This window comes from Polyodon spathula, chromosome 1, assembly GCF_017654505.1.
Source record: "Polyodon spathula isolate WHYD16114869_AA chromosome 1, ASM1765450v1, whole genome shotgun sequence".
NCBI lineage: Eukaryota > Metazoa > Chordata > Actinopteri > Acipenseriformes > Polyodontidae > Polyodon > Polyodon spathula.
Genome location: NC_054534.1, coordinates 82291014 through 82313911, shown reverse-complemented (window position 1 = coordinate 82313911; position 22898 = coordinate 82291014). Strand labels below are relative to the sequence as shown.

General features: G+C 35.8%; 1 protein-coding gene across 4 annotated transcripts in view; it reads left to right on the top strand.

Annotated features, from left to right (window-relative positions):
* Positions 1-22898, top strand: part of LOC121323194 (protein transport protein Sec24B-like) — a 35121-nt gene that overhangs the window by 9000 nt on the left and 3223 nt on the right. For all 4 annotated transcript variants that reach the window (XM_041264117.1, XM_041264109.1, XM_041264100.1 and 1 more), the window contains 19 exons: positions 1018-1098; positions 1251-1432; positions 2437-2618; positions 4082-4184; positions 5068-5194; positions 5556-5665; positions 5772-5884; positions 6256-6374; positions 6811-6866; positions 7434-7640; positions 12141-12264; positions 12642-12800; positions 13035-13208; positions 15976-16086; positions 16775-16950; positions 18252-18389; positions 20778-20882; positions 21777-21869; positions 22438-22541. In XM_041264117.1, the coding sequence (XP_041120051.1) occupies positions 1018-1098; positions 1251-1432; positions 2437-2618; positions 4082-4184; positions 5068-5194; positions 5556-5665; positions 5772-5884; positions 6256-6374; positions 6811-6866; positions 7434-7640; positions 12141-12264; positions 12642-12800; positions 13035-13208; positions 15976-16086; positions 16775-16950; positions 18252-18389; positions 20778-20882; positions 21777-21869; positions 22438-22541 (2464 nt within the window). The remainder of the gene's footprint in view (positions 1-1017; positions 1099-1250; positions 1433-2436; positions 2619-4081; positions 4185-5067; positions 5195-5555; positions 5666-5771; positions 5885-6255; positions 6375-6810; positions 6867-7433; positions 7641-12140; positions 12265-12641; positions 12801-13034; positions 13209-15975; positions 16087-16774; positions 16951-18251; positions 18390-20777; positions 20883-21776; positions 21870-22437; positions 22542-22898) is intronic.

The following is a 22898-nucleotide window of genomic DNA, read 5'->3' as shown; positions in this document are numbered from 1 at the left end:
CTATCAAATAAGGTTATTAACACTCTACAAAATGCCCGAGCCACGTCCACACATTCTCAGTACAGGTACAAGTGGGGCATCTTTCAAACGTGGTGTCTGCCTTGTGGGTTTGACCCTATGACCTGTCCCATGGCATTTATACTGCAATTTTTGTAGGACCTGTTTGATGAGGGGAATTCCGCCTCTACTTTAAAGGCCTATCTGGTAGCTATGTCAAAATTGACTTGGGCAATTTTTGAAAGGAACTCTGCTGCTTCGGCCACCTATAAAGGATATTGTTCCTCGCTGGAGGCTTAATGTAATGTTGGATGCACTCATGAAGCTTCAATTTAAAACCTTGCATTCAGCTGAGCTGAAATTTTTATTGTTTGCAATCAGTCACTTCCGCAAAGTGGGTGAGTGAGATATGGGCATTTTCAATTGCGAATGTCTGCTTAATTTTTGCAGAAGCCAGGGAAAAGGTTACACTCCGTACCAGTCCTGTTTTTTGCCATCACTGCTCCATATGCTTTGCCCAGTGTGGGCCCTGGTGTACTACATCTACAGGACAAAAAGTTGAAGGCAGTCTGAACTATTGTTGTCTGCTATGGGGCGAAAACCCATGGACAAGCCCTGTCTAAACAGAGGCTGTTCAAATTGATAGCAGATACAGTCAAGAGGTGAAATAAAGCTCCTTTGTTGCACTACTGGAGTACTTTGTCAGACACTACAAGCAGACCACTACTAGTCTAGCACATGCTTTAATCGTGCAAATGTATCACTTTTTTCAAAATTTTGTAACACCCCCCTCCCGCACTCTCCTTAATGTGCCTCAATGACATTGGTGCTCCCAACTACCTTGTAAGTGCCACATTCTTCAAAACGAATTGAGAAAATTGCTAATAAGTAAAATAACAAAAGATGGAATGGAAGAAGTTTGTCTTTGCATTGTGTCTTATGTTCCATGAGTGCCAAGATCATTACTTTCTATAATGAAATGTTTTTTGAATATGTTCTAAATGTGTTAATTCATTCTAGGTGCTGACAGTTCTTCTACAACTAGCAGTGCGTCTCCAGTCCCCAATAATTATGAGGCCTTGGAAGGGGGGAGCTACCCAGGTATTCATTTAAATATGAGCTTTGAACTTTTTATAAACTTTTTTGTCTATAAGAAGTTTTGGCCTGAAACAGTCATGTTACTGTACAGTACTGTCGGTTTTCTGGAAAGAAAAAAAAACATTAAATGTTTGCTTGTGTTTGTTTCTTTGCAGATACCTCTTCGAAATTACCTCCTGGACCCCCTGTTTCACAGGCTTCTAAAGTTGCTAAACCCTTTGGCTATGGATACCCGTCTCTCCAGCCTGCATACCAACAGACCCCAGCACCATGCTCCCATCCAACCAACTTCCAGTCCTTTAACCCCAGCAGTCCTGGCTATCAGCAGGACTCCAAGGTAGGACTCCAGGTGAAATGCCAGGTGTGGGTTTACAGTAAGGTTTAACTAGTGAACACTATAAAGGAGGGACTTTATTTTCATAGTTCAATTTTCTTCACCTTTGCAACCCTATGTTTTTCTAATTAAAATAGCTACCAATACTAATGCAAGTGGACCTTAATACAGTGCTACATTCGATGCTGTTATACATCACCAGATGACAACTGACTTTGTCCAGTAATATGCGAGCTTAAAAGGCACCAGTCAGATGCACAGTGCCATCTAGAAAAAAAATCCTGACCCCCCCCGAATACATTCTGCACCCCCCAGATTGAGAACCACTTCCCTAGACCACTCTCATTGAATTTGAAAGGCACCTATTTGTTCAGCATTGTCTTAACTCTTCATATGCTGAAATCCATTTTTACTTTTTGTGTTAAATTTTTATGTCGACACTGGTAAACAATGACATCTGGCAGGACATTAATGTATTAATTAAAAAAAGAAACTAACCAATTACTTGAGTTGTGATGACTCTGCTTTTTGTGACAATCACAAATGGTAGAAGGGAGTCAAAATTCAGGACGAAAACAATAGAATAATGTGCGTATTAGCTGGCATGTTATTCTATTGTCTCTGTATACACCTTGTTTGTCGTAGTACACTTTGTAAGTGCTTTAAGGTGTTTCAGTACTTTTAAAGGGAATTGGTTTCTAGGTAGATTAACGTAGTGTGTTGTCTGATGTGATTTTCCAGCCTACTGAACAGCATTGGAATACAATCCATTTTTTTGTCACCTTTCATACAGAGATGATTTATGTTTGACCATATTTAAATATTTATTTACTAACAATCATGAATACAAAATTGTGTGACCTGTACATTAAATTTTAATTACAAACAGAAGGCAGCGATTTCTTGTGAATGATGATGCTGCTGTGGGTACCCCTTGACATTTGTGTAAGACTGCAACTTCATTCCATCATTACTTAAGGTATCTTTCTTCTCCTTGTGTATTGCAGCCTTACCCCACTATGAACCAGTTATCTGCTGACTTGGGGGGACTGAGCCTACCTGCCCTGCAGCTGGAAGCACTAAGGCCTGTGAATCTAATGCAAGATCGGAACATTCTTCCCAGTACAGAAGTCCAAGCTCCTTTACCTAATCTCAGCACAGACCTGAAGAAAGCAAACTGCAGTTCAGAGTATGTATACCAAGTAAAAGTTAGAAGCATTTGTTAACACTAGAAAGACCGCGTTCATAGGCATACCTATAACAACCATGACTGGTCAATTTGACCGGCATATTAAAAACAACATAAATATTTTAATGAAAGGACAAACAATGTTATAGTTTTATTCAGGAATGTCATATAAAGCATCTACACAACCGAAACATTGTAAATAAACTGGCATTTAAACAGAAATCTGTTTATATACAGACATATTGCATAACGCGCAACCTCAAAAAATGGTAAAAAATAAAATACACATATTTGAAAATAAATGTGTGTATATACAAGTATGTCATACATACAAAATTGTACAACTGAAACAATGAAAATTAACTATCAATTTAAAATAAATGGGTTTATGTTGCCTACATAACAAAGCGCATATAAGCAACCGAAGCTGTGTGTTTATACACAGACATACTATAATCAAAATGACATGGATAAACAAACATTTGAACAGAATGGGCTTCATTTACAATCATTTACAAAGTCTAAGTGCTGGCACAAATCACACAGATCCTGCACTTTTCAAAATATTCAGTGCACTTACCGCAGACTGTCTTTGTGCATTTGGTACAACTATCAACAGTAACCTAGGCTTCTGGCACCAAATGATCCACTGGCATGTACTAGTACAATGAAAGCTTCTAATTCCTGCAAGGGCATTGACCAGGGATCATCTTGGTGTCACTGCTGCAGGAAGGTTCATGCGTCACAGCCAAATTCGTCTTTGTCCGTCTTTGCTGCAAAAATTTGGTAAAAAATTTGGTAAAATTTGCAGTAATTCCAAACAGTGCTTTGCTGTCCTGCGTCTTCAGCGATCCATTTTCAATGTGTATTGGGGTAACAATGACTTTTTTTAGAAAAACAAGTGATTTGTAGTAACCAGTGTAGATAGACAGCCTGGTGCTGTGAGCTGTCAAGGCTGATTGGTGGGCTATCAGGAGGCTCATTGGAACAATAGGAATGTTAACAGACCACTCACTTGAAGAATGCAGACTGATATAATCAAACTTCAGTACATGGCTGCAAGTCCCAACTGATTTAAATATAAATAATAATGTTTTATATGTAGTGGTCATTTAAACTGCTCCTGGTCGGAATAGGTATGACAGTATTTTATCTCGCTAATTTTTGCAGCAACGCGATTCTTTGTCAGGGTAATTAGTACATATATTTAAGAAAAGACAGGAAAGCACAGCTCTGTATCTTAAATACACGCACAGCAGTTTAAATTTAAATTCCAAAACAGCTTAAATGACCTCCTTGGTTGTTCTAGTGTTAAACTACAGTACTTGCATGATATATCAAATAATTTATTATTATAGAGCATTATAACATTATATACTATACTACAATTTTTATTTTTGTTTTACTTCCTGTGTAGAGAGAAAACCTTTAATTGTTTTGTATATCAATTTTGTCTTTTTCAGCTCTTTCCGATGCACACTGACAAATATTCCTCAGACACAAGCATTGTTAAATAAAGCCAAACTGCCCCTTGGCTTGCTTCTTCATCCTTTCAGAGATCTTACGGTAACAGATTTTGCATTTTGTTTTGTCTATAATGTACATGAGTTGAACAAAAAAATTGAAATATCTGCTGTGTGTTGCACACACTTTGGTAGAAATGGGTGTATTAATTTATTATGCAAATACCATTCATGATTTAAGTTCCATATTTCATTAAAAAAAGGAAAAAAATCATTGATCTGACAGACTGATAGAAGCCTGATCGTAGGCCTCTCAAATTACTGAAAATTTAGTAGGAATCATGACTCCCACCAGTTTTCCTTGAATCATTGACTAGAAATAGTCTTGATCCTTCCAGAACAAAGGAAACACCTTGCAGACTTGTCGCATTGAATCAGTGCCATCCTAGGAGTTTGTGGCCCTACTTACTATGTCAGTGTTGTGCTGGAAGTTTTACATTTTTTGTCCACTGTATTTGTTTTATATTTTGATAGAAAAAAATCTGCCCAATCTTGCAGTTAACACCTTTCCAGTCTTGGTTTACTATTTCCAACCAAATATGCATATTCTTATCTGACAGTTTAAACTTGAGTATATTATTCCTTTCCACCCTAAATGTCCTTTCTGTGTGGTTGGACATTATAATCTGTTCTTTTGGTCTTTTACAAGTGATTTTCTATCTGATCTAATCCACTGGTGCTAATTCTAATGTGGGCTGGAATTCCAGGCTTTAGGAAGTACCAATTAGCAAACTTTGGTCAAGATAACTGTAGTTATTTTATGTTAAGCAACGGTTTTATTTATCACTATTTGTAGTTTGTTGTAAGCCAATTCAGGCACCTTTTTTATTATAACTCAGTCCTGTAACGGTATGGGTACAGTTTTAGTTTATGTAATGTTTCCATAAAAAAATGACCTGCTAAAATGTATTTTTACTTTTTTTTAGCAATTACCTGTCATAACGTCCAACACCATTGTGAGATGCCGCTCTTGCAGAACATACATTAACCCTTTTGTATCCTTTCTTGACCAAAGGAGGTGGAAATGTAATTTGTGCTACAGAGTCAATGATGGTAAGTTTATCACAATAGACATTTCACATCTTTATTTCTATTTTTAATTGGTGTATGTTCAACCATTCCCTTTTTTGCGGTTTTCACTGGAAATCCTTAGACCAACTTTTGTGGGGAGGGAAAAAAAAACCTTAGACCTCCAGAGAATCAGAACAGAGCAGCGAAAAAACTGAAAATATAGCAAAATACGTCCTTTTTTTAATTATTATTAACAAACACCCCAAAATAGACTTTTTAGGTACAATTTCCTTTTATGGAGTTCTCTTGACACTGTAAATTATAAATACATTATTGTTTAATTATTATTACAGAAAGGTTTTATGCTACTACAATAACATTCCCAATGTATACTTGAATTTAGTTCCTGAAGAATTCATGTACAATCCATTGACACGTTCTTATGGTGAACCACACAAACGTCCAGAAGTGCAGAACTCGACTGTGGAGTTCATTGCTTCTTCAGATTATATGGTAAGCATTGTTCAAAATGTAATCAAAATATTTTTATTTTGTCAGACTTCTTTTGGACAAACAGAAAAATAACTGCAGGATTTATTTTATTTTTTCTTCACGATAGCTTCGCCCTCCTCAGCCTGCTGTTTACCTGTTTGTGTTGGATGTTTCTCACAATGCTGTAGAAGCTGGTTACCTGAATGTACTGTGTCAGTCTCTGCTTGAAAACTTGGACAAGTAAGTGTCAGTTATAATATAATAAAAGTTATCTACTAGGAATATATTTGGTAACTTCCAAGAGTTACATATTTGAATATCAAGAAAACATCTGAGATTACTGATTGTTTTTATTCCCCATATCATTTCTGTAATGCCAAAATTTGATTTTCTAGTTAATTAGGTTTTGAAAATTTTTCTCGGGAGGAGGACTGACCTTTACAGACATTATCTTTTAACCAAATTGAAAACTTTAATATGCAGTTAGCGCTATAGATCTTGTTTTTAAACAATACATTGTTAAAATGTCTGTCCTCGGTACAAAGTTGTTGTGTAAATGATATACTGGAGAGTCTTGTTTTCACAGTAAATTGCTTGTCTCTCTTTTTAAGGCTACCTGGTGATACGAGGACGAGAGTAGGATTCATAACATTTGACAGCACTATTCACTTTTATAACTTGCAGGAGGGATTATCACAGCCTCAGATGCTTGTTGTCTCAGATATTGAAGGTACATGGCATTGTTAACATTTACATTTTAAAACTTTGCATAGTGTTAGAGTAAACCATTTCAACCATGTTTTGGGATGCAATTGCATTTATGTTTACTCATTTAACTTTACAAACCACAACAGAAACCCACCTGAGTTCAGTCAAACTGCTGCAGCACCTGGCATAACAGTAGAAGAGCCTGCATGTTGTTTTATTTGTTTAATCCCTTTGACAAATTATTTTTTGTGCTTCTACATTATGTTCAGTTAACAGAAGAATTTTTGTGATTTCTACTTGGTGGCCCCTAATGAAATCCCCCTCAAGCTATGTATCAAAAACTGCCAGAAAAATGATACTGATACTGTAATGTAGTTTCAGATTCTTTACTGTGTTAATTTAAGTAAATGTATTGAATAAAGTTGTTTCTGTTAAGTTGGCATGTGTTTGTTTTGCAGATGTCTTTCTACCTACGCCTGATAGTTTGCTGGTAAATCTCAAGGAAAGCAAAGAGGTATGGTTCCAACCAATTCAATTTAGTATTGCTTAGTTATTTTCTTTTGTTTAAAAATATGGTTTTCTTATTAAAATATTTTGAATGATAGAAAAAGAAACAAAATACTACATGTTACCTTTTATTCACTGTTTTAAGCCTTCTAAAATTTGGGTCTTGACTTTCTGAAAACTGTTACTGTGATTACTAGATATTTGAACTAAGTACAACTTATGTAACTTTACTTAATTGTGTGTTATTTCTAGGCATAATTGTAAACCAAGTTATGACAATAATAATGATAAAGCCCTTTTTATATCTATTCAAGAAACAAGTAGCTTTTGTGTATGGGAATTGTTTTCTAACTTAACCTTTTACAACATATCGGCCCATTGTTCATCCAATTGTTATGGGCATTCCTTAGCACAAGTTATTGATGTTATCAGAATATAGGTCACAATGACTTGTGTGACGTTGGCCTGACAGTTTGGGCTAATGAAGGCTCTATATTCAACTTACTGTTGGTTATTTATTCTTTGTGTTGAATATGAGTCTTAGATGCTTAGTTTTCTTCATTCTTCCATGCAGCTGGTGAAGGATTTATTAAATGCACTGCCCTGCATGTTCACCAACACAAGAGAGACACACAGTGCACTGGGACCTGCCCTTCAGGCTGCCTTCAAACTGATGTCTGCGACAGGGGGCCGGGTTTCTGTGTTTCAGACACAGTTGCCCTCTTTAGGAGCCGGTCTTCTGCACTCCAGAGAAGATCCCAACCAAAGATCAAGCGCCAAGGTAAATGGGCAGCACACTGCAGCACTGTATGTTAGAAACAAATGAGGAAAAGAACTGTACACTACAATAAAAAAAACATTTAGAGATTTCACTCTATGGTTAACAACGCCAGAACCTTACATAATGTGAACTCTAATGGGCATAATGGAAAAGTAGTGTGGAAGAGCTTAACAAGAAATCAAATACATCAGTGGTCCTCAAAGTGGTGTCTATGAAGCCAGGCCAACGTGCCTGCAGCAGCTGTTTTTAAAATATAGGTCGAGAACACATTTCTGGCGTGTCGTAGCGTGGGAAAATAAATAAAGCTTTATATTAAACATGTTTTCCAAAAAAAGCGTCACAGCAGTCTGTTGACAGTGGTGTTTGCTTATGCTGTGCTTGTACGTACTCAACGTATATATTTTTTTTTCCTGAAGGGCCTCTGTGATATGATCAGCCAATTGAATATCTGCATTTTCTCTGCGGTAGCCCAATCATAAGTTAGCTGGGTGGGACATAAACTGTGTCTGTTTCAGTTGCAGGTACTGACAGTAAGTTTAACCAGTGGGAAGAGTCAAATATCTGCCAAGTTTTACGCAGTTGTCCAAGCATAAGAAAGCAGAGGCCGTTCACGGAATTCTGCATGAAAATTGAAGGTCGCCAATAGGAAAGTGAAAGATCTGACAGCTGTCCAATCATTCGTGAGCAGAGGTGTGGTGCTAATATGCCAGGGTTAGCACTGAATTTCGTCGACTGTTACTGAGAAAAAAAATATTTCAGTATTTAGAATTTAATTTTTTCTCTCTCTTTTAATTTCACTAGACAAGAGAAACAATGTAGTAGATTTAGTTACGAATCCACTTTCTCTGAATAATTGTACTGGAGATGAGCGATCTTTAAAACAGAGTAGCGTTGACAAATTTGCCAAATTGAAACAAAGCGAGATGCTGTCTGTCCTCTTATTTTAGTTTATTCATGGTTATCTGTGAAAACATTCTATTTAAAAATATTTGCATTGCATATTTTATATACATTATTTAAAGAGTAAGCGCAGCACGCACAATTACTGCCTGAGACTTGGCCTTATCAGCGTGAGTCAAAAATAACTCACATTCACAAACTTTATATATATATATATATATATATATATATATATATATATATATATATATATATATATATAATGTAGTATATACATTTAAGATCAGAACATATGCAATAGTCAGCGTATCCGTAAACAGCCAAATAAGATCAATTTATGCCTGTGCCCAAATTACTATGAGGACCATTGACATACATAAATACATCCACAACCACATCATATGCATCCATCTTATTCCATATTTTTAATGGGGGTATTAGTGATATATATTTGACAGTTTGCTGTGTATAGTAATTTAATTCAGAAATCCAGGTCTATAACAATGGTTCAATCTGTCAGCTAAACATCTCTTTTCATAATTAGCTGTACTTCTATTAAAAAAAAAAAAAGTTTATATGGTGGAAAAGAGGAAAGACAAACTTTTTTGCTGTGCAATTTGTAATGTGTACTTTATAATAGATTTTATTTTCACCTTTTAAAGTGAAGTTTAGTCCTAAGAGAATGTTAGACTCGGCTGTCCTTAAAACAGAATAGCGCCTGATAACCCCAGTACCGTAAAAACCATTAAATAAGTCGATTTTGTAGGCCCTTAAAAGGGGGGGGAGCGACTAATACACCAGTACGACGTATGCACCAGTTTTCTCGGCTAATATTAAACTACTGTACCAGTGTCACAATAGGATTACTATAGCCACGGTTTTGTCTCACACAAACTTAACTGTCAACAACCCGATTTATTTGTTTAGGATCTACGGCATTCAGGCCATGTTGCTAGGTAGAAACTCAAAACCACTGTTCTAATTAAAGTTTTTTTAATTTCTTTCTCTCAGTACCCTTAGTCATTTTGAATGAAAGCTTGCGTTTAACAGACTCTTGACTGACTTCTCTGCTTGAAATTGTCACAGCTATACTGCTTCACTTAGTGTTAACACAATAGCTGTCAGTCTCTAGGAATTTCCTTATTCCCTCCCAAGCCATTGATTTGTCAACATTCAAACTGAACCCGCCCCAGGGATCCACACCAAACAGTTATTGAACATAAGAACATAAGAAGAACATAAGAAAGTTTACAAACGAGAGGAGGTCATTCGGCCCATCTTGCTCGTTTGGTTGTTAGTAGCTTATTGATCCCAGAATCTCATCAAGCAGCTTCTTGAAGGATCCCAGGGTGTCAGTTTCAACAGCATTACTGGGGAGTTGATTCCAGACCCTCACAATTCTCTGTGTAAAAAAAGTGCCTCCTATTTTCTGTTCTGAATGCCCCTTTGTCTAATCTCCATTTGTGACCCCTGGTCCTTGTTTCTTTTCGTCAGGCTGAAAAAGTCCCTTGGGTCGACATTGTCAATACCTTTTAGAATTTTGAATGCTTGAATTAGGTCGCTGCATAGTCTTCTTTGTTCAACACTTAACAGATTCAATTATTTTAGCCTGTCTGCATAGGACATGCCTTTTAAACCCGGAATAATTCTGGTCGCTCTTCTTTGCACTCTTTATTTATTACTTCCCTTGATTTAAATTCAACACTTTTCACAATGTAGCCGAGCGTCGTCTTGGCCTTTTTTATAGCTTCCCCGCATTGTCTAGATGAATACATTTCTGAGTCAACAAAAACTCCTAGGTGTTTTTCATAAATACTTTCTCCAATTTCAGTATCTCCCTGAAATCCTATTAAATGTCATTTGCCATGTGTCTGCCCAGTTCTGAATCTTGTCTAGATCATTTTGAATGACCTTTGCTGCTGCAACAGTGTTTTCCACTCCCCCTATTTTTGTGTCGTCTGCAAATTTAACAAGTTTGCTTACTATACCAGAATCTAAATCATTAATGTAGATTAGAAATAGCAGAGGACCTAATACTGATCCATGTGGTACTCCACTGGCTACCACACTCCATTCTGAGGTTTCTCCTCTAATCAATACTTTCTGTTTTCTACATGTTAACCACTCCCTAATCCATGTACATGTGTTTCCTTGAATCACTACTGCGTTCAGTTTGAGAATTAATCTTTTGTGTGGGACTTTGTCAAAAGCTTTCTGGAAATCTAAATAAACCATGTCATATGTTTTGCAATTATCCATTACCGAAGTTGCATCCTCAAAAAAATCAAGCAAGTTATTTAGACACGATCTCCCTTTCCTAAAACCATGCTGACTGTCTCCCAGCACCCTGTTACCATATAGGTACTTTTCCATTTTGGATCTTATTATAGTTTCCGTAAGTGTGCATATAATAGAAGTCAGGCTTACTGGTCTGTAGTTACCTGGTTTGGTTTTGTTTCCCTTTTTGTGGATTGGTATTACGTTTGCAATTTTCCAGTCTGTCGGTACCACCCGTGGCAAGAGACTGTTGCATGATCTTGGTTAGCGGTTTGTAAATAACTTCTTTCATTTCTTTGAGTACTTTTGGGAGGATCTCATCCGGCCCAGGGGATTTGTTTATTGGTTAGAAAGCTGAGTAGTACACTTTCCATGTCTTCAGTTCATTCTAACTGCAATGCTATAATAATGCAGGTGACTTTGAGACTGAACAAAGCAGGACAGTAAGAAAAAACAGAAAATGCTACAGGTTTGAAATTGCGCATTGTTGAATTTACTGAAATACATGTTAATCGCAATGCTGAGAAAACAGTACCTGACTGGAGATGAAACAAAGACAAACTTAAAATGGCCAGAGAAAAACAAGATGATAGGAGGAAAGTGTTTATAGCCTGCTGTAAAAAGCATTTTGTTTGAATGGAGTACTTTGAATAACTGTTAATACATACTGTAACCTGTTCTACATGTCAGTGCAACGCAGTGGTACACTTGTGAAGTATGTGTATGGTTATGGTTCCGTTTAACAAAACAAAATGAATGTATTTGCACAGCTGGAAATTGAATGCAATTGTACTGCACCGTAAAATGTTTTGTTTATTGGTTATTAAATGGTGCACTGATTTAGTTTATTGACTTTTTAATTGATGAAGCAGCACTGTTTTAATACTTTAAAATTTTAATTAATACAAAAAAATTGTAAAATCCCATGCAGCAGGAACTATTGTCTAAGTATGGTTTAGGAAAGAAAGATATGTTTTTTAACTTGTCTGGGTACTTGATGAGCTAAAATAAAATACAGGTATAACTTGATTTTACACTCTGTTAATTATTACTTCTTTAAAATTTTGAAAAACAACAATGTAAAGTTATTAGTGGAATAAAGTGTGTAAACAAGGGTTATTTCTAAATCTGTGTATCTTTATTAGTGTTGAGCGTGTAGGGAAAAAATAGTTATCAAAAAAAGGGGGAGCGACATTTCTTTTACACCTGTGTAACCTATTCAATGATTTTTGTGGTAATTATATTGTGCCTTTTATACTGAGAAATTAAGAAATATCTGTTGCAAGCAGTCAATTAGCTTATCAGCGTGTTTGTTTTCTTAAGGTTGTGCAACATCTGGGTCCAGCCACTGATTTTTATAAGAAGCTGGCACTAGACTGTTCTGGACAGCAGATCGCAGTTGACCTTTTCCTCTTGAGTTCCCAGTACTCGGACTTGGCATCCTTAGGTGAGATGAATTCAGGAATGTAACGTATAATTTTCTCTCTTTTTTGAGATGAACAAGTATAGGAATGTGCTACCAACCTTGACTATCATTACTAAATCAACTCATTTAAAACAAACAAAAAAGCATGTACAAACATTGCTACATTCTTCAATGAAAATAAATGTTGAACAAATGCAGTCTAAATATTTTCAGTGTGGCATGTTGTTGTTTTTTTTTTTTTTTTTACATTGTACAATGTAAGCATTACCACTGATCCAGATTATAATAATGAAATGCATCTATTGACAGATAGTTCTGTTGCTAAGATATATTAACATAAATAACCTATAAATTATCGATCAAATGTATTTAATCTCAGTTTGTTTTTTTTCCCCCAGCGTGTGTGTCCAAATATTCAGCAGGAAGCATTTTTTACTACCCGTCTTTCCATCACGTTCACAATCCTGTCCAGGCAGAAAAATTCCAGAAAGATCTCAGACGCTATTTCACCAGAAAGATTGGTTTTGAGGCCGTCATGAGAATACGGTGCACCAAAGGTACAGCAGTTATATTTCATAATTATTGTTTTTTTGTTTGTTTGTTTGTTTTGGTATAATTAAGGGTTTCCGTAAATGGCCTGTGTTGTAAAGTTGCTTTTAGTAAGCCTTATAATGGGTTTCAGAATATGACTTTATCCTTTCAATTTCCACAGACCATTGCTCTCAGTAATTTGGATTATGATTTGTGGTCTCTCTCTCTCTCTTTTTTTTTTTTTTTTTTTTTTGTTATAGGTCTTTCTATCCATACTTTCCATGGCAATTTCTTTGTGCGTTCTACTGACCTGCTTTCTCTTGCAAATGTCAATCCGGACTCTGGCTTTGCTGTTCAGATGTCTATTGAAGAAAGTCTGGCTGATACAGCCCTGGTTTGCTTTCAAGCTGCTCTTCTTTACACCTCCAGTAAAGGTAATGTAGTACAGCCTGGATACTACATACCCTGATTTACCACAAATATGTAAAACTTGGCATAATCCCTTTTTATAAAATGAGATGTATCCATTTACTACCAATGCAGAATGACTGTAATTAAGGATGCAACAGTTATGGTTTTCCCAAAACGAAAACTGACATTTTGTATAAAATTGTAAACCGACAAAAGAGAAAACCGAAACGGAATACAATGAAAAGGCGTTGATAGTCTCAGCATTATTGGGAGCTCATCACACACTTTTCTGCATGTAAACGGTTCATATTAGTATCCCTTAATTATAGCAAAGAAGCAGTAAACTGGGCGAAGCTGCAAAATGATTGCTGCAAGTAAATATCTGGAAGCTGTTTTTAATTTAAATGCTTCTGTGAATAGGTCAGTTAATTTTTATTAAGGTAGCGTCACATGTTGAAATTTAGTTTAATTTGTCTGGTTATTTGTTGCTGCATTCTACCGGCATGTTGATTGAATTCAAGTGTAGAGGTCTTAACCACAGAGTCATATGTGCCATAGGTATATATCTATCACATGAGCTGCAGTTCTTAACCACAGAGTCATATGTATGTGTATATCTATCACATGAGCTGCAGTTCCACCCAGATATGATTTGTTACTTACAACTGACTGTAGCAACAATGGGGGTACCAGGATAATAAGTGCAAAAGCTTCATGTCTATTAAAACATTATTTTATTTTGTCTATGTTGTTTAATTGTATTGGTATGGATGGTGCAGTAGCACTGTATTGAACTTTATTTGTCAGTTTAAAAAACAATGTGTGTAATAAAAATATGTTCCGTTCCCAAGGCTGCGCAAATACAGTTTGGTTTTACCAAAAAAGGATTGGATGGCAGAAACAGCTGAAAGACTTGATAAAGAACCAAACCAGTCATAACCAACTTCCATCCCTAACTGGAATATTTATTCTTCATTTGTCAACATTCAATTTGATACCAGTTGTGGTGTTCACCATTGAAGAAAACCAGTTTTTCTGTTTTGCCTATACTGATTTTAGACTGTCAAAGTAACAGCTCGATACCCTGCAATATCTCATATCTTCAGTTGTTACTCTGTTTTTAAATTATATGCTTTATGTTCAAATGCAGTAACAAGGAAATAATACAGAACCGTTGACTTTGTATAGCATACTGTTGGGATGTTTCCTGATTGAAATATTATACTTTACCCCACTGCTTATTACTGGTTTTAAGAACAGTAAATAAAGTACAAACATAATAAGTTAACTGGTTTTCCAGTTTTTAAAGTACAGTTATAGTCAAAAGTTTACATACCCCAATGGAAATCCTTATAATTTCTAGAAATTTCTCAAAAAATTTGTAGTAAAAGTTTTGCTTTTGTGGATGAGGAAAGTTACAAGAAATAGATGGCTACAATTATTTATTTCAGCAATTTTTTTAGCAAAACTCAAAAAATTCAAATTTTAAAAGTATTCATACCCTGACAAGGAAAATTAAATTAACCCTTTGCGGTCCTGTGTTGGACCAGGTCCGACATTACAATTTTTGACCCTGTCCGACATCATCATCAAAAAGACGTCAAGCATAGGTCTCTAGTCGTTTTTTTTTTCGGGAAAAGCTGAGAAAACCTTTCAGTGGCTGAGTGAGACTGATAGGAGCCGATAGAATCCGGAAAAAAAAAAAAAAAAAAAAAAAAACTTTTTGAGATGTTATAGTAATAAAATAGACTTGGATTGCATTATTGAGGAGTTTGGTGATAAAACGAGTGATCAGGAGATGATTTATCAGTATACACGACTATGAAGAGGTTATTGATAAGTATAGCGAACAATGGGTGGGGCAGAGCTGGAGATGCAGTACTGAGTGTCCTGTTGATATCCAGTGCCTTTTTAAAACGGCTTTTACTTTGAATAAAATTACTTTTAAACGGTGCATGTAAAATAAACGGCATGTGTGAAAATAAATTGGACCTGATGTGCCTGACAGGTGCTGAATAAATGGAGTGCAAAGGGTTAACCTTCATCACAATTCTCCTATTTGTTCTTGGTGAAAGAACCTTCTTTCTTCCAGACCGAGGGAGCGTTGTGACAGTACAATCTTGTACTACTTGATGATAGAAACAATAGTTGAAATTGGGATACTGAAATGCTTGGAAATCTTCTTGTATCCTTCTCCAGCTTTTTATAGCAATAAATAATAGTCTGCCTTCAGATAGCTCTTTACTTGTTCCCATATTGGTTTATTGGTAATGACAGCAATCATCCTATGCATAACCCTTTTATACTCTCTAAGAATGTTCACCTAGAATCCATCATTGTCTAGGCTTTTCTAGAATTAGGTTCTGCATTATCATATTGACTCCGGCTCACTGTGACCCTCTAGGATTAAGCGGTTACAGATAATGGATGGATGGATGGATTATCATCTTGTAATTTCTAGCACCATGTAGACAGTACTATCATAGCATCAAAGGGTACAAATACTTTTGAATTAGAATTTTTGGAGTTTTTCAGAAAAAATGCTGAAAAAATTGCAGACATGTATTTCTTGTTCCTATTTTTCCTCAAAAGCAAAATCTTTTGTAGTAAAAGTTTTTCCTAAAATTCTTTCTTTGAGACATTTCTAGACATTATAAATTTCCATTGGGGTATGTACATTTTTTGACTATTTTGACTATATGTTGGAGTACAGGTATAGACTAACCTATTGGTTTACATAACAAGAACTGATTTTTAATTTCAGTTGTAATATGTTTTGTTTGTTTTCAGGCAAGCGAAGGATTCGGGTGCACACTTTGTGTTTGCCAGTGGTGAGCCAGTTGAATGATGTGTTTGCAGGAGCTGATGTTCAGGCAATTACATGCCTGTTGGCAAATATGGGTGAGTGTTTCACAATTAAGGGTACATCATTTTGACATTGTAGTTTATTCAAAAACATTTAACTCAAGTTTGATAGTATTGACACTACCTCAACTTCCATTCTTTTAGATACATTTCTTAAACAGTTTTTCTGCATGAAGAACTAAAACAACACTTCTGATAGTTTGTTGTTAACTATAAGTGAATGATTTTAAAGAATCAGATCCAATACATATCTCTGCAATGATTTAAATATGAATGTAAGCTTGTAGTGAGCTGTTATATGTTTTGATTGGTTTAAAACATTATAGTAATAGCTGGAAATCAAGAATATAACTGATCATTTTATTTATTTTTTTAACACTGATGATCAGAATTTCTCGGATTGTTCTATGTAACCTCCATTTAACCTGGTTGTTGGAACATGGTGGTAAATGTAGAGATACAACAGCATGTTATCTCCCATTTGCACAACAACATTTTCATGTCCCTCTTTTTTAGCCCAGTTTTACTGCCACAGTGCAACTTACAGTACAGACATTAGTAGCCAACCTAATCCTTGTACTCTGTTTTTATGCTGTAAAACAACTGCAAAACCAAACCAAGAGGCATGAGAAAAGGTTGTTTGCTAATGAGGTAGCCTTGGTTAATCAGCCCCTGTTATAGCTTATAAATTATAGCTTTTTCTTTATTTTTTCCAAATTTTCAGCTGTTGATCGAGCGATTTCCTCCAATCTGTCGGACTCCCGTGATGCCCTGGTAAACGCTGTGGTGGATTCACTCTCTGCTTACCGCTCAGCCACTTCCAGTTTGCAACAGTCTGGCGTGATAGCACCGTATTCCCTCAGGCTCTTTCCCCTTTATGTCCTGGCTCTGCTCAAACAAGTAAGACCGGTTTTCCTTGGAAAAAGAAAAGATTACGAACATAATTAGTCAGCAGGAAATTCCACTGTGTTTGCAAATGTATACGGTATAGTCACAAAAAACAAGGAACTCAAATATTGAAGCAACTTGCTGTTAGTCACATGAATTCTGTGTTTGAGATGAGGAAACGCCCAAACTGCTTTTGTTTTTTTGTTTTTTTTTGGCTGGCAAAAAAAATCTATGCAATTTTAAATCTTTCCATTTTATACCTGCAAACAAAATTATGTGTAGAGAATTTAATAGTCTACTTATAGTAACATTGTCTTAAAACTGAGGGTACAGACCCCAACACACAAGGAAGGGTTAGTTAATTGCTGTGGGCTAAATACTACTGTCATATACTGTATCATCCAAAAAGTTGTTATACCATTTTTTTGGTTTTACTTTTTTTCGAAAACCTGGATTAGTTATTAAAGTGTAATACTAAACATTTTGCAGAAAACTGTCATGTGTAAAAAACACATCTCCATATCTCTCTTTTTACAGTCCATTAAAAACAGTGCTTTCTGCTAACATTGCCAACTCATTAACATTTATAGCAAAATGTCATAGTTGCTTAAATACTGCCATATATTAATTTTAATCATCATGTATTGAATGTGTTCCCAGTTTTCTACTAGCTAATATAAATTTGACAACTATGCTTGTAAACAAAGCCAAGCAGTGCACAGTGAACCTTGTTTGCATAACACTCCTTACTTGCACTGTATATAGTATATAGATTCGAATGACATAGGCCTGGTTATTAATCTGCCGTTTTTTAAAAAGCAACATTAACGTGATAATGTCAATAAGGTTCAAGGAGTGAATCCGTTTGTAATATTTACTAAAGTTGGTATGGTGCTAAATCAGCACCTAATTTATCAAAGCAATCTTTGACATAAATGCTTTCATTACTGCTTTTTCCACTTCTGGTCATTTTTCTTTATATAGCAACTTTTGTTTTTAACTGCAGGTGGCCATTGTTAATCTAAATGTGCCCCACTGGGGAACAGTATGACTCTCTGACTCTCAGAACTGTCAGAACTGTTGCTGACTTCACATTCCAGTAACACATACTGCTTTATACCTTAAATATAAAATGTAGTTGTCTTTAATTACTTTAATTGCATTTAGAAGAATATGTATTATGCAAGATGTACTGTAATACAAAATAACGTATTGTATTGACCAATTCAGTATTTAAATGTATTTTTAATTTGCTGTATTACTGCCTGCTGTATTGCCATGTTGAATTATCTATTTAACTTTCATTTTTACAGAAAGCACTGAGAACTGGTACTAGCACTAGACTGGATGACCGAGTGTTTGCAATGTGTGAGTTCAAGTGTCAGCCTCTGCAACAGATCATGCGCATGATTCATCCCAATTTCTACAGAATAGACAATCTCACTGATGAGGTAAGGGCAAAACAGTGTGTTTCAAGTCTTTGTACTGTCCTAAACAAAAGTGCTCCAAAAATATTGCTGATGCTGCTGATGTGAAAAAAGTATTATAGCAAAATATATTTGAGCATATTGTGTTTTAACTTTATAATGGCTCAGTCAGTAAAAAATACAGAATCTTGCTGGGTGGTAAATACCCATTCGGTAATGGTTACATTTCTATTTCAGGGAACCATGATAATAACCTAGCCATTTTTTTTTATTGTACAGTTAGATACACTGTTAATGCAAAAGCTTTATTTTTACAGTTGGTTATTAGTTATCAACATTGAAAATTGTCAAACTTAAGGTCTTTGAATATTGTCAAAATGGTCCATGAAAAGTACTTGAAATTTAGCTAAAAGCATTTTAAATACAGCCCAATGTTTTTTTAAGCAATGGTAAAGTGTGTGTGTGTGTCTTCCAAAAGTATTCAGACCCCTGCCCAAATCTCTCATATTCCTGAATTACAAATGGTACATTGGAATTTCGTTCTGTTTGTTATTTTATTTTAAAACACTTAAACTCAAAATCAATTATTGTAAGGTGACATTGGTTTTATGTTGGGAAATATTTAAGAAAAAAAAAACTGAAATATCTTGCTTGCATAAGTATTCAACCCCCACACATTAATATTTGGTAGAGCCACCTTTTGCTGCAATAACAGCTTTAAGTCTTTTGGGGTAGGTATGTGCCAGCTTTGCACACAGTGTCAGAGTGATTTTGGCCCATTCTTCTTGGCAGATTTGCTCCAGGTTGTTCAGGTTGGTTGGACGACACTTGTGGACCACAATTTTCAAATAGTGCCACAGATTCTCAGTGGGATTGAGATCAGGACTTTGACTGGGCCACTGTAGGACATTCACCTTTTTGTTCTTGAGCCACTCCTTGCTTTGGCCTTGTGCTTGGGTTCATTGCCCTGCTGAAAGGTGAATTTCCTCCCAAGCTTCAGTTTTTTAGCGGACTGAAGCAGATTCTCTTGCAGTGTTTTCCTGTATTTTGCTCCATCCATTCTTCCTTCAATTGTAACAAGATGCCCAGTCCCTGCTGATGAAAAGCATCCCCACAACATGATGCTGCCACCACCATACTTCACTGTATGGACGGTGTGTCTTGAGGCATGGGCAGTGTTAGGTTTGCTCCACACATAGCGCTTTGAGTTTTGGCCAAAAAGCTCTATCTTTGTCTCAGCTGACCACAAAACCTTTTCCCACGTTGCAGCTGGGTCACTGTCATGCTTTCTGACAAACTCCAGACATGCTTTCAGATGGTACTTTTTGAGTAACAGCTTCTTTCTTGCCACCCTCCCATACAGGCCAGTGTTATGCAGAGCTCTTGATATGGTTGACTGGTGCTCCATTACTCCACTCCCAGCCACTGAACTCTGTAGCTCCTTCAAAGTGATTGTTGGCCTGTCTGTGGCTTCTCTCACAAGTCTCCTTCTTGTTTGAGCACTGAGTTTTGAGGGACGGTCTTTTCTTGGCAGTGCCTGGGTGGTGTAATGCAGCTTCCAACTGTGCTCACTGGGATATCCAAACACTTGGATATTATTTAGTACTCTTTCCCTAATCTATGCATTTGTATTACTTTATCTCTAACGTCTGTAGAATGCTGGTCTTCATTTTCCTTCAGATTCACAGCCTTACCAATGATCCTTCAACAGTGGGGTTTTTATCCAGAAAATGTGACAGCAACTTTAATGGTTCACAGGTGGAGGCCAATGGTAAGGTAATTGTGTCCTTGTTAGGGCAATTTCTTTCATCGGTGCAAACTGGGAGCTTCCACAGCACAGGGGTTGAATACTTATGCAAGCAAGATATTTCAGTTTTTTATTTTTCTTAAAAATATTTCCCAACATAAAACCAATGTCACCTTACAATAATTGATTCTGAGTTTCAGTTTTTAAAAATAAAATATCAAACAGAATGAAATTTCAATGTACCATTTGTAATTTGGTAATATGAGAGAATTGGTGAGGGGTCTGAATACTTTTGCAAGGCACTGTGTGTGTGTGTGTGTATATATATATATATATATATATATATATATATATATATATATATATATATATATATATAAATTTTAATACAGTGGTATATGTATTTGCCTGAAGCTTTACCACTCTTGTATTGGTGTTTTATATAAATACGTGTTCAACTGTCAAAACTGTTTTCGATATTTATTTGCATTTCACAAGTAGAATAAAATGTACATCTTTGTTACACCATAGTTTGTTTACATTAATATTTTCATCGTAGTATTTTTCTTTTGAAGGTGGCTGACAGAACAGTATTTAAAGCTAGGCTTTATAAGGCTTTTAAACTTTGTTTTCACAATTTCATTTTTTTCTTTTTTTTTAAACAGGGAGCACTCCATGTCAATGATTCCATAGTACCCCAGCCACCTATTCTCCAGCTTTCTGCTGAGAGACTTACCAGAGAAGGTGCATTCCTCATGGATTGTGGATCTGTAAGTATCAGGTTGCCAGCTTAGTTGGCAGGGTGTTATATATTAAACAACATCCAAACAGTGTCAGTATTGTTAAGTAGTTTGTAGTTCACATCCCATGGCAAATGTACATGGATTGTTTTTTGGTGATGTTATTACTGTATTGTTTTTTGAAAAGTTTCCATAGTGCCTTATACCTCACAATTAGGTCAGCAGGAGTGATGTACATTCCCAGACCGATCAAACCATGACATCACATGTTTTCTCCCAACAAAATCAACTATTTGTTAATATGATTTGGTACATTAGTTGTCTGACTGATAAAAAATGTGAAATCTGGATTGCAATGCATACAGTATGCCAGGCTTGAAAATGGGGAAGAACAATGAGGGAAATGCCTTGAGTAGGGTAACTTAAATAGTTGTGTGTTATTGTGAAAGCGTCAGGCTGTTAGTTTAACACTGTTAGTTAATACCAGGTTTACAAATGTTAAAATCTTGGAAATAGCATGTTAATGGATACACCAGTGTTCACAGTATGTGTTTTAATGTGTTTGTTATTGCTAACAACATAATCCCTCTTACAGGTTGTTACTACCATTCATTACATAACCCTCAAATGTCCAGTTTTGAAAGAAACACATGCTAACTAAACTTTCTAATTTGTTTGAAATGCAGTTAAATTATTAAATGTGCTTTTCACATTGTGTTATTCTAGCTGAAAAGATCCTTGTATTCTGTACATTTCATTTAATTTTACTTGAAGCCAAGGAGATATTAATCCTTGTTTGGTCCAAAGATGACTTTCTTGTTTTTTTTAAATGGCAGGATGAACAGATGTTTTTTTTTTATGTTCTGTGAACTCATTTAACACGTGCTGAAGTAATGAAATAAAAAATACAATCTTTCTCTGCAGGTTCTTTATCTGTGGGTTGGCAAAAGCTGTGATGTGACTTTTATAAGTGATGTGCTTGGCTATCCCAACCATGCTTCTATACCACAGAATATGGTAAGTGTAATGAGGTTTATCATATGAAGCTTCATTGATCTGTTTTGGTTTAGCGTGTGAACATCATACAGTAGATCTCATTGGAAATTCAAGATGCATTGCCCTGTGTTGAGTTGGTTATGCCTAAATCCCTAAGGGATCGATCTCTGTAAATGAGAAGTCAAGTATCTAAAGTGTATTAATAGAGTTTCAGTGCTCGGTCTCAACCCAGTTTGTATTCAGACACACCTGTCTTTTATATATCGGCAGTTTTGACCATAGCTGAGCTGCAGTGCACCACATTAATTACTAATGTTATATATAAACAGCTACCAAAATCACACGTGTTGTAAACTATTTTAAATACTTGTTGAGCTAATTTTCATATTATGTATTGCAGGTTTCCATTATTGTCAGCTCTATTTGCATGGTTGATGATTTAATTATAACTCATTCTTGGTAGTGAAATAAACTTAGCATTGTGACACTTTTTTAAATGTAATGGCTCCTTTGATTTGTTAGACATAACATTTAGCAATACATAATGTACTTGTGTAAAGCTACTGTTTCTTCTCATTTTTATACACAGACACAGATTCCAGAACTTGAAACCCCATCTTCTGAAAGAACACGATCTTTTATTACCTGGCTCCAAGAGAACAGATCGTTTAATCCAGTTCTTTGTATTGTGAAGTAAGTGTTTTTCAGAATACAGCTGAACTGCAATTAAAGTGGTTCTATCCTATTTTTGAAAAGCATATTTTTTAAAGGTTAATCTAATTTGAATTGGTGAGGAAGGTAAATATATTTGCTTAACTTGCTGAAAAAAAATAAAAGTAACTTGTTTTTACAATGGCCAATATAAATGCATAGATAGGCGGGAGGACAGAGACTCGGAGACAGTAAACTGCAGTGAAAAGCGCTGCTGCGCTGTTTAATCAACAAAAATGCCAAACAAAACACAAAATCTCACACACAATACACTTACAAAATAACTGGCACAAGGCCAAAACAAAAGTTTAAACAAAACTGTTCAGGCTGGGCAGCGCC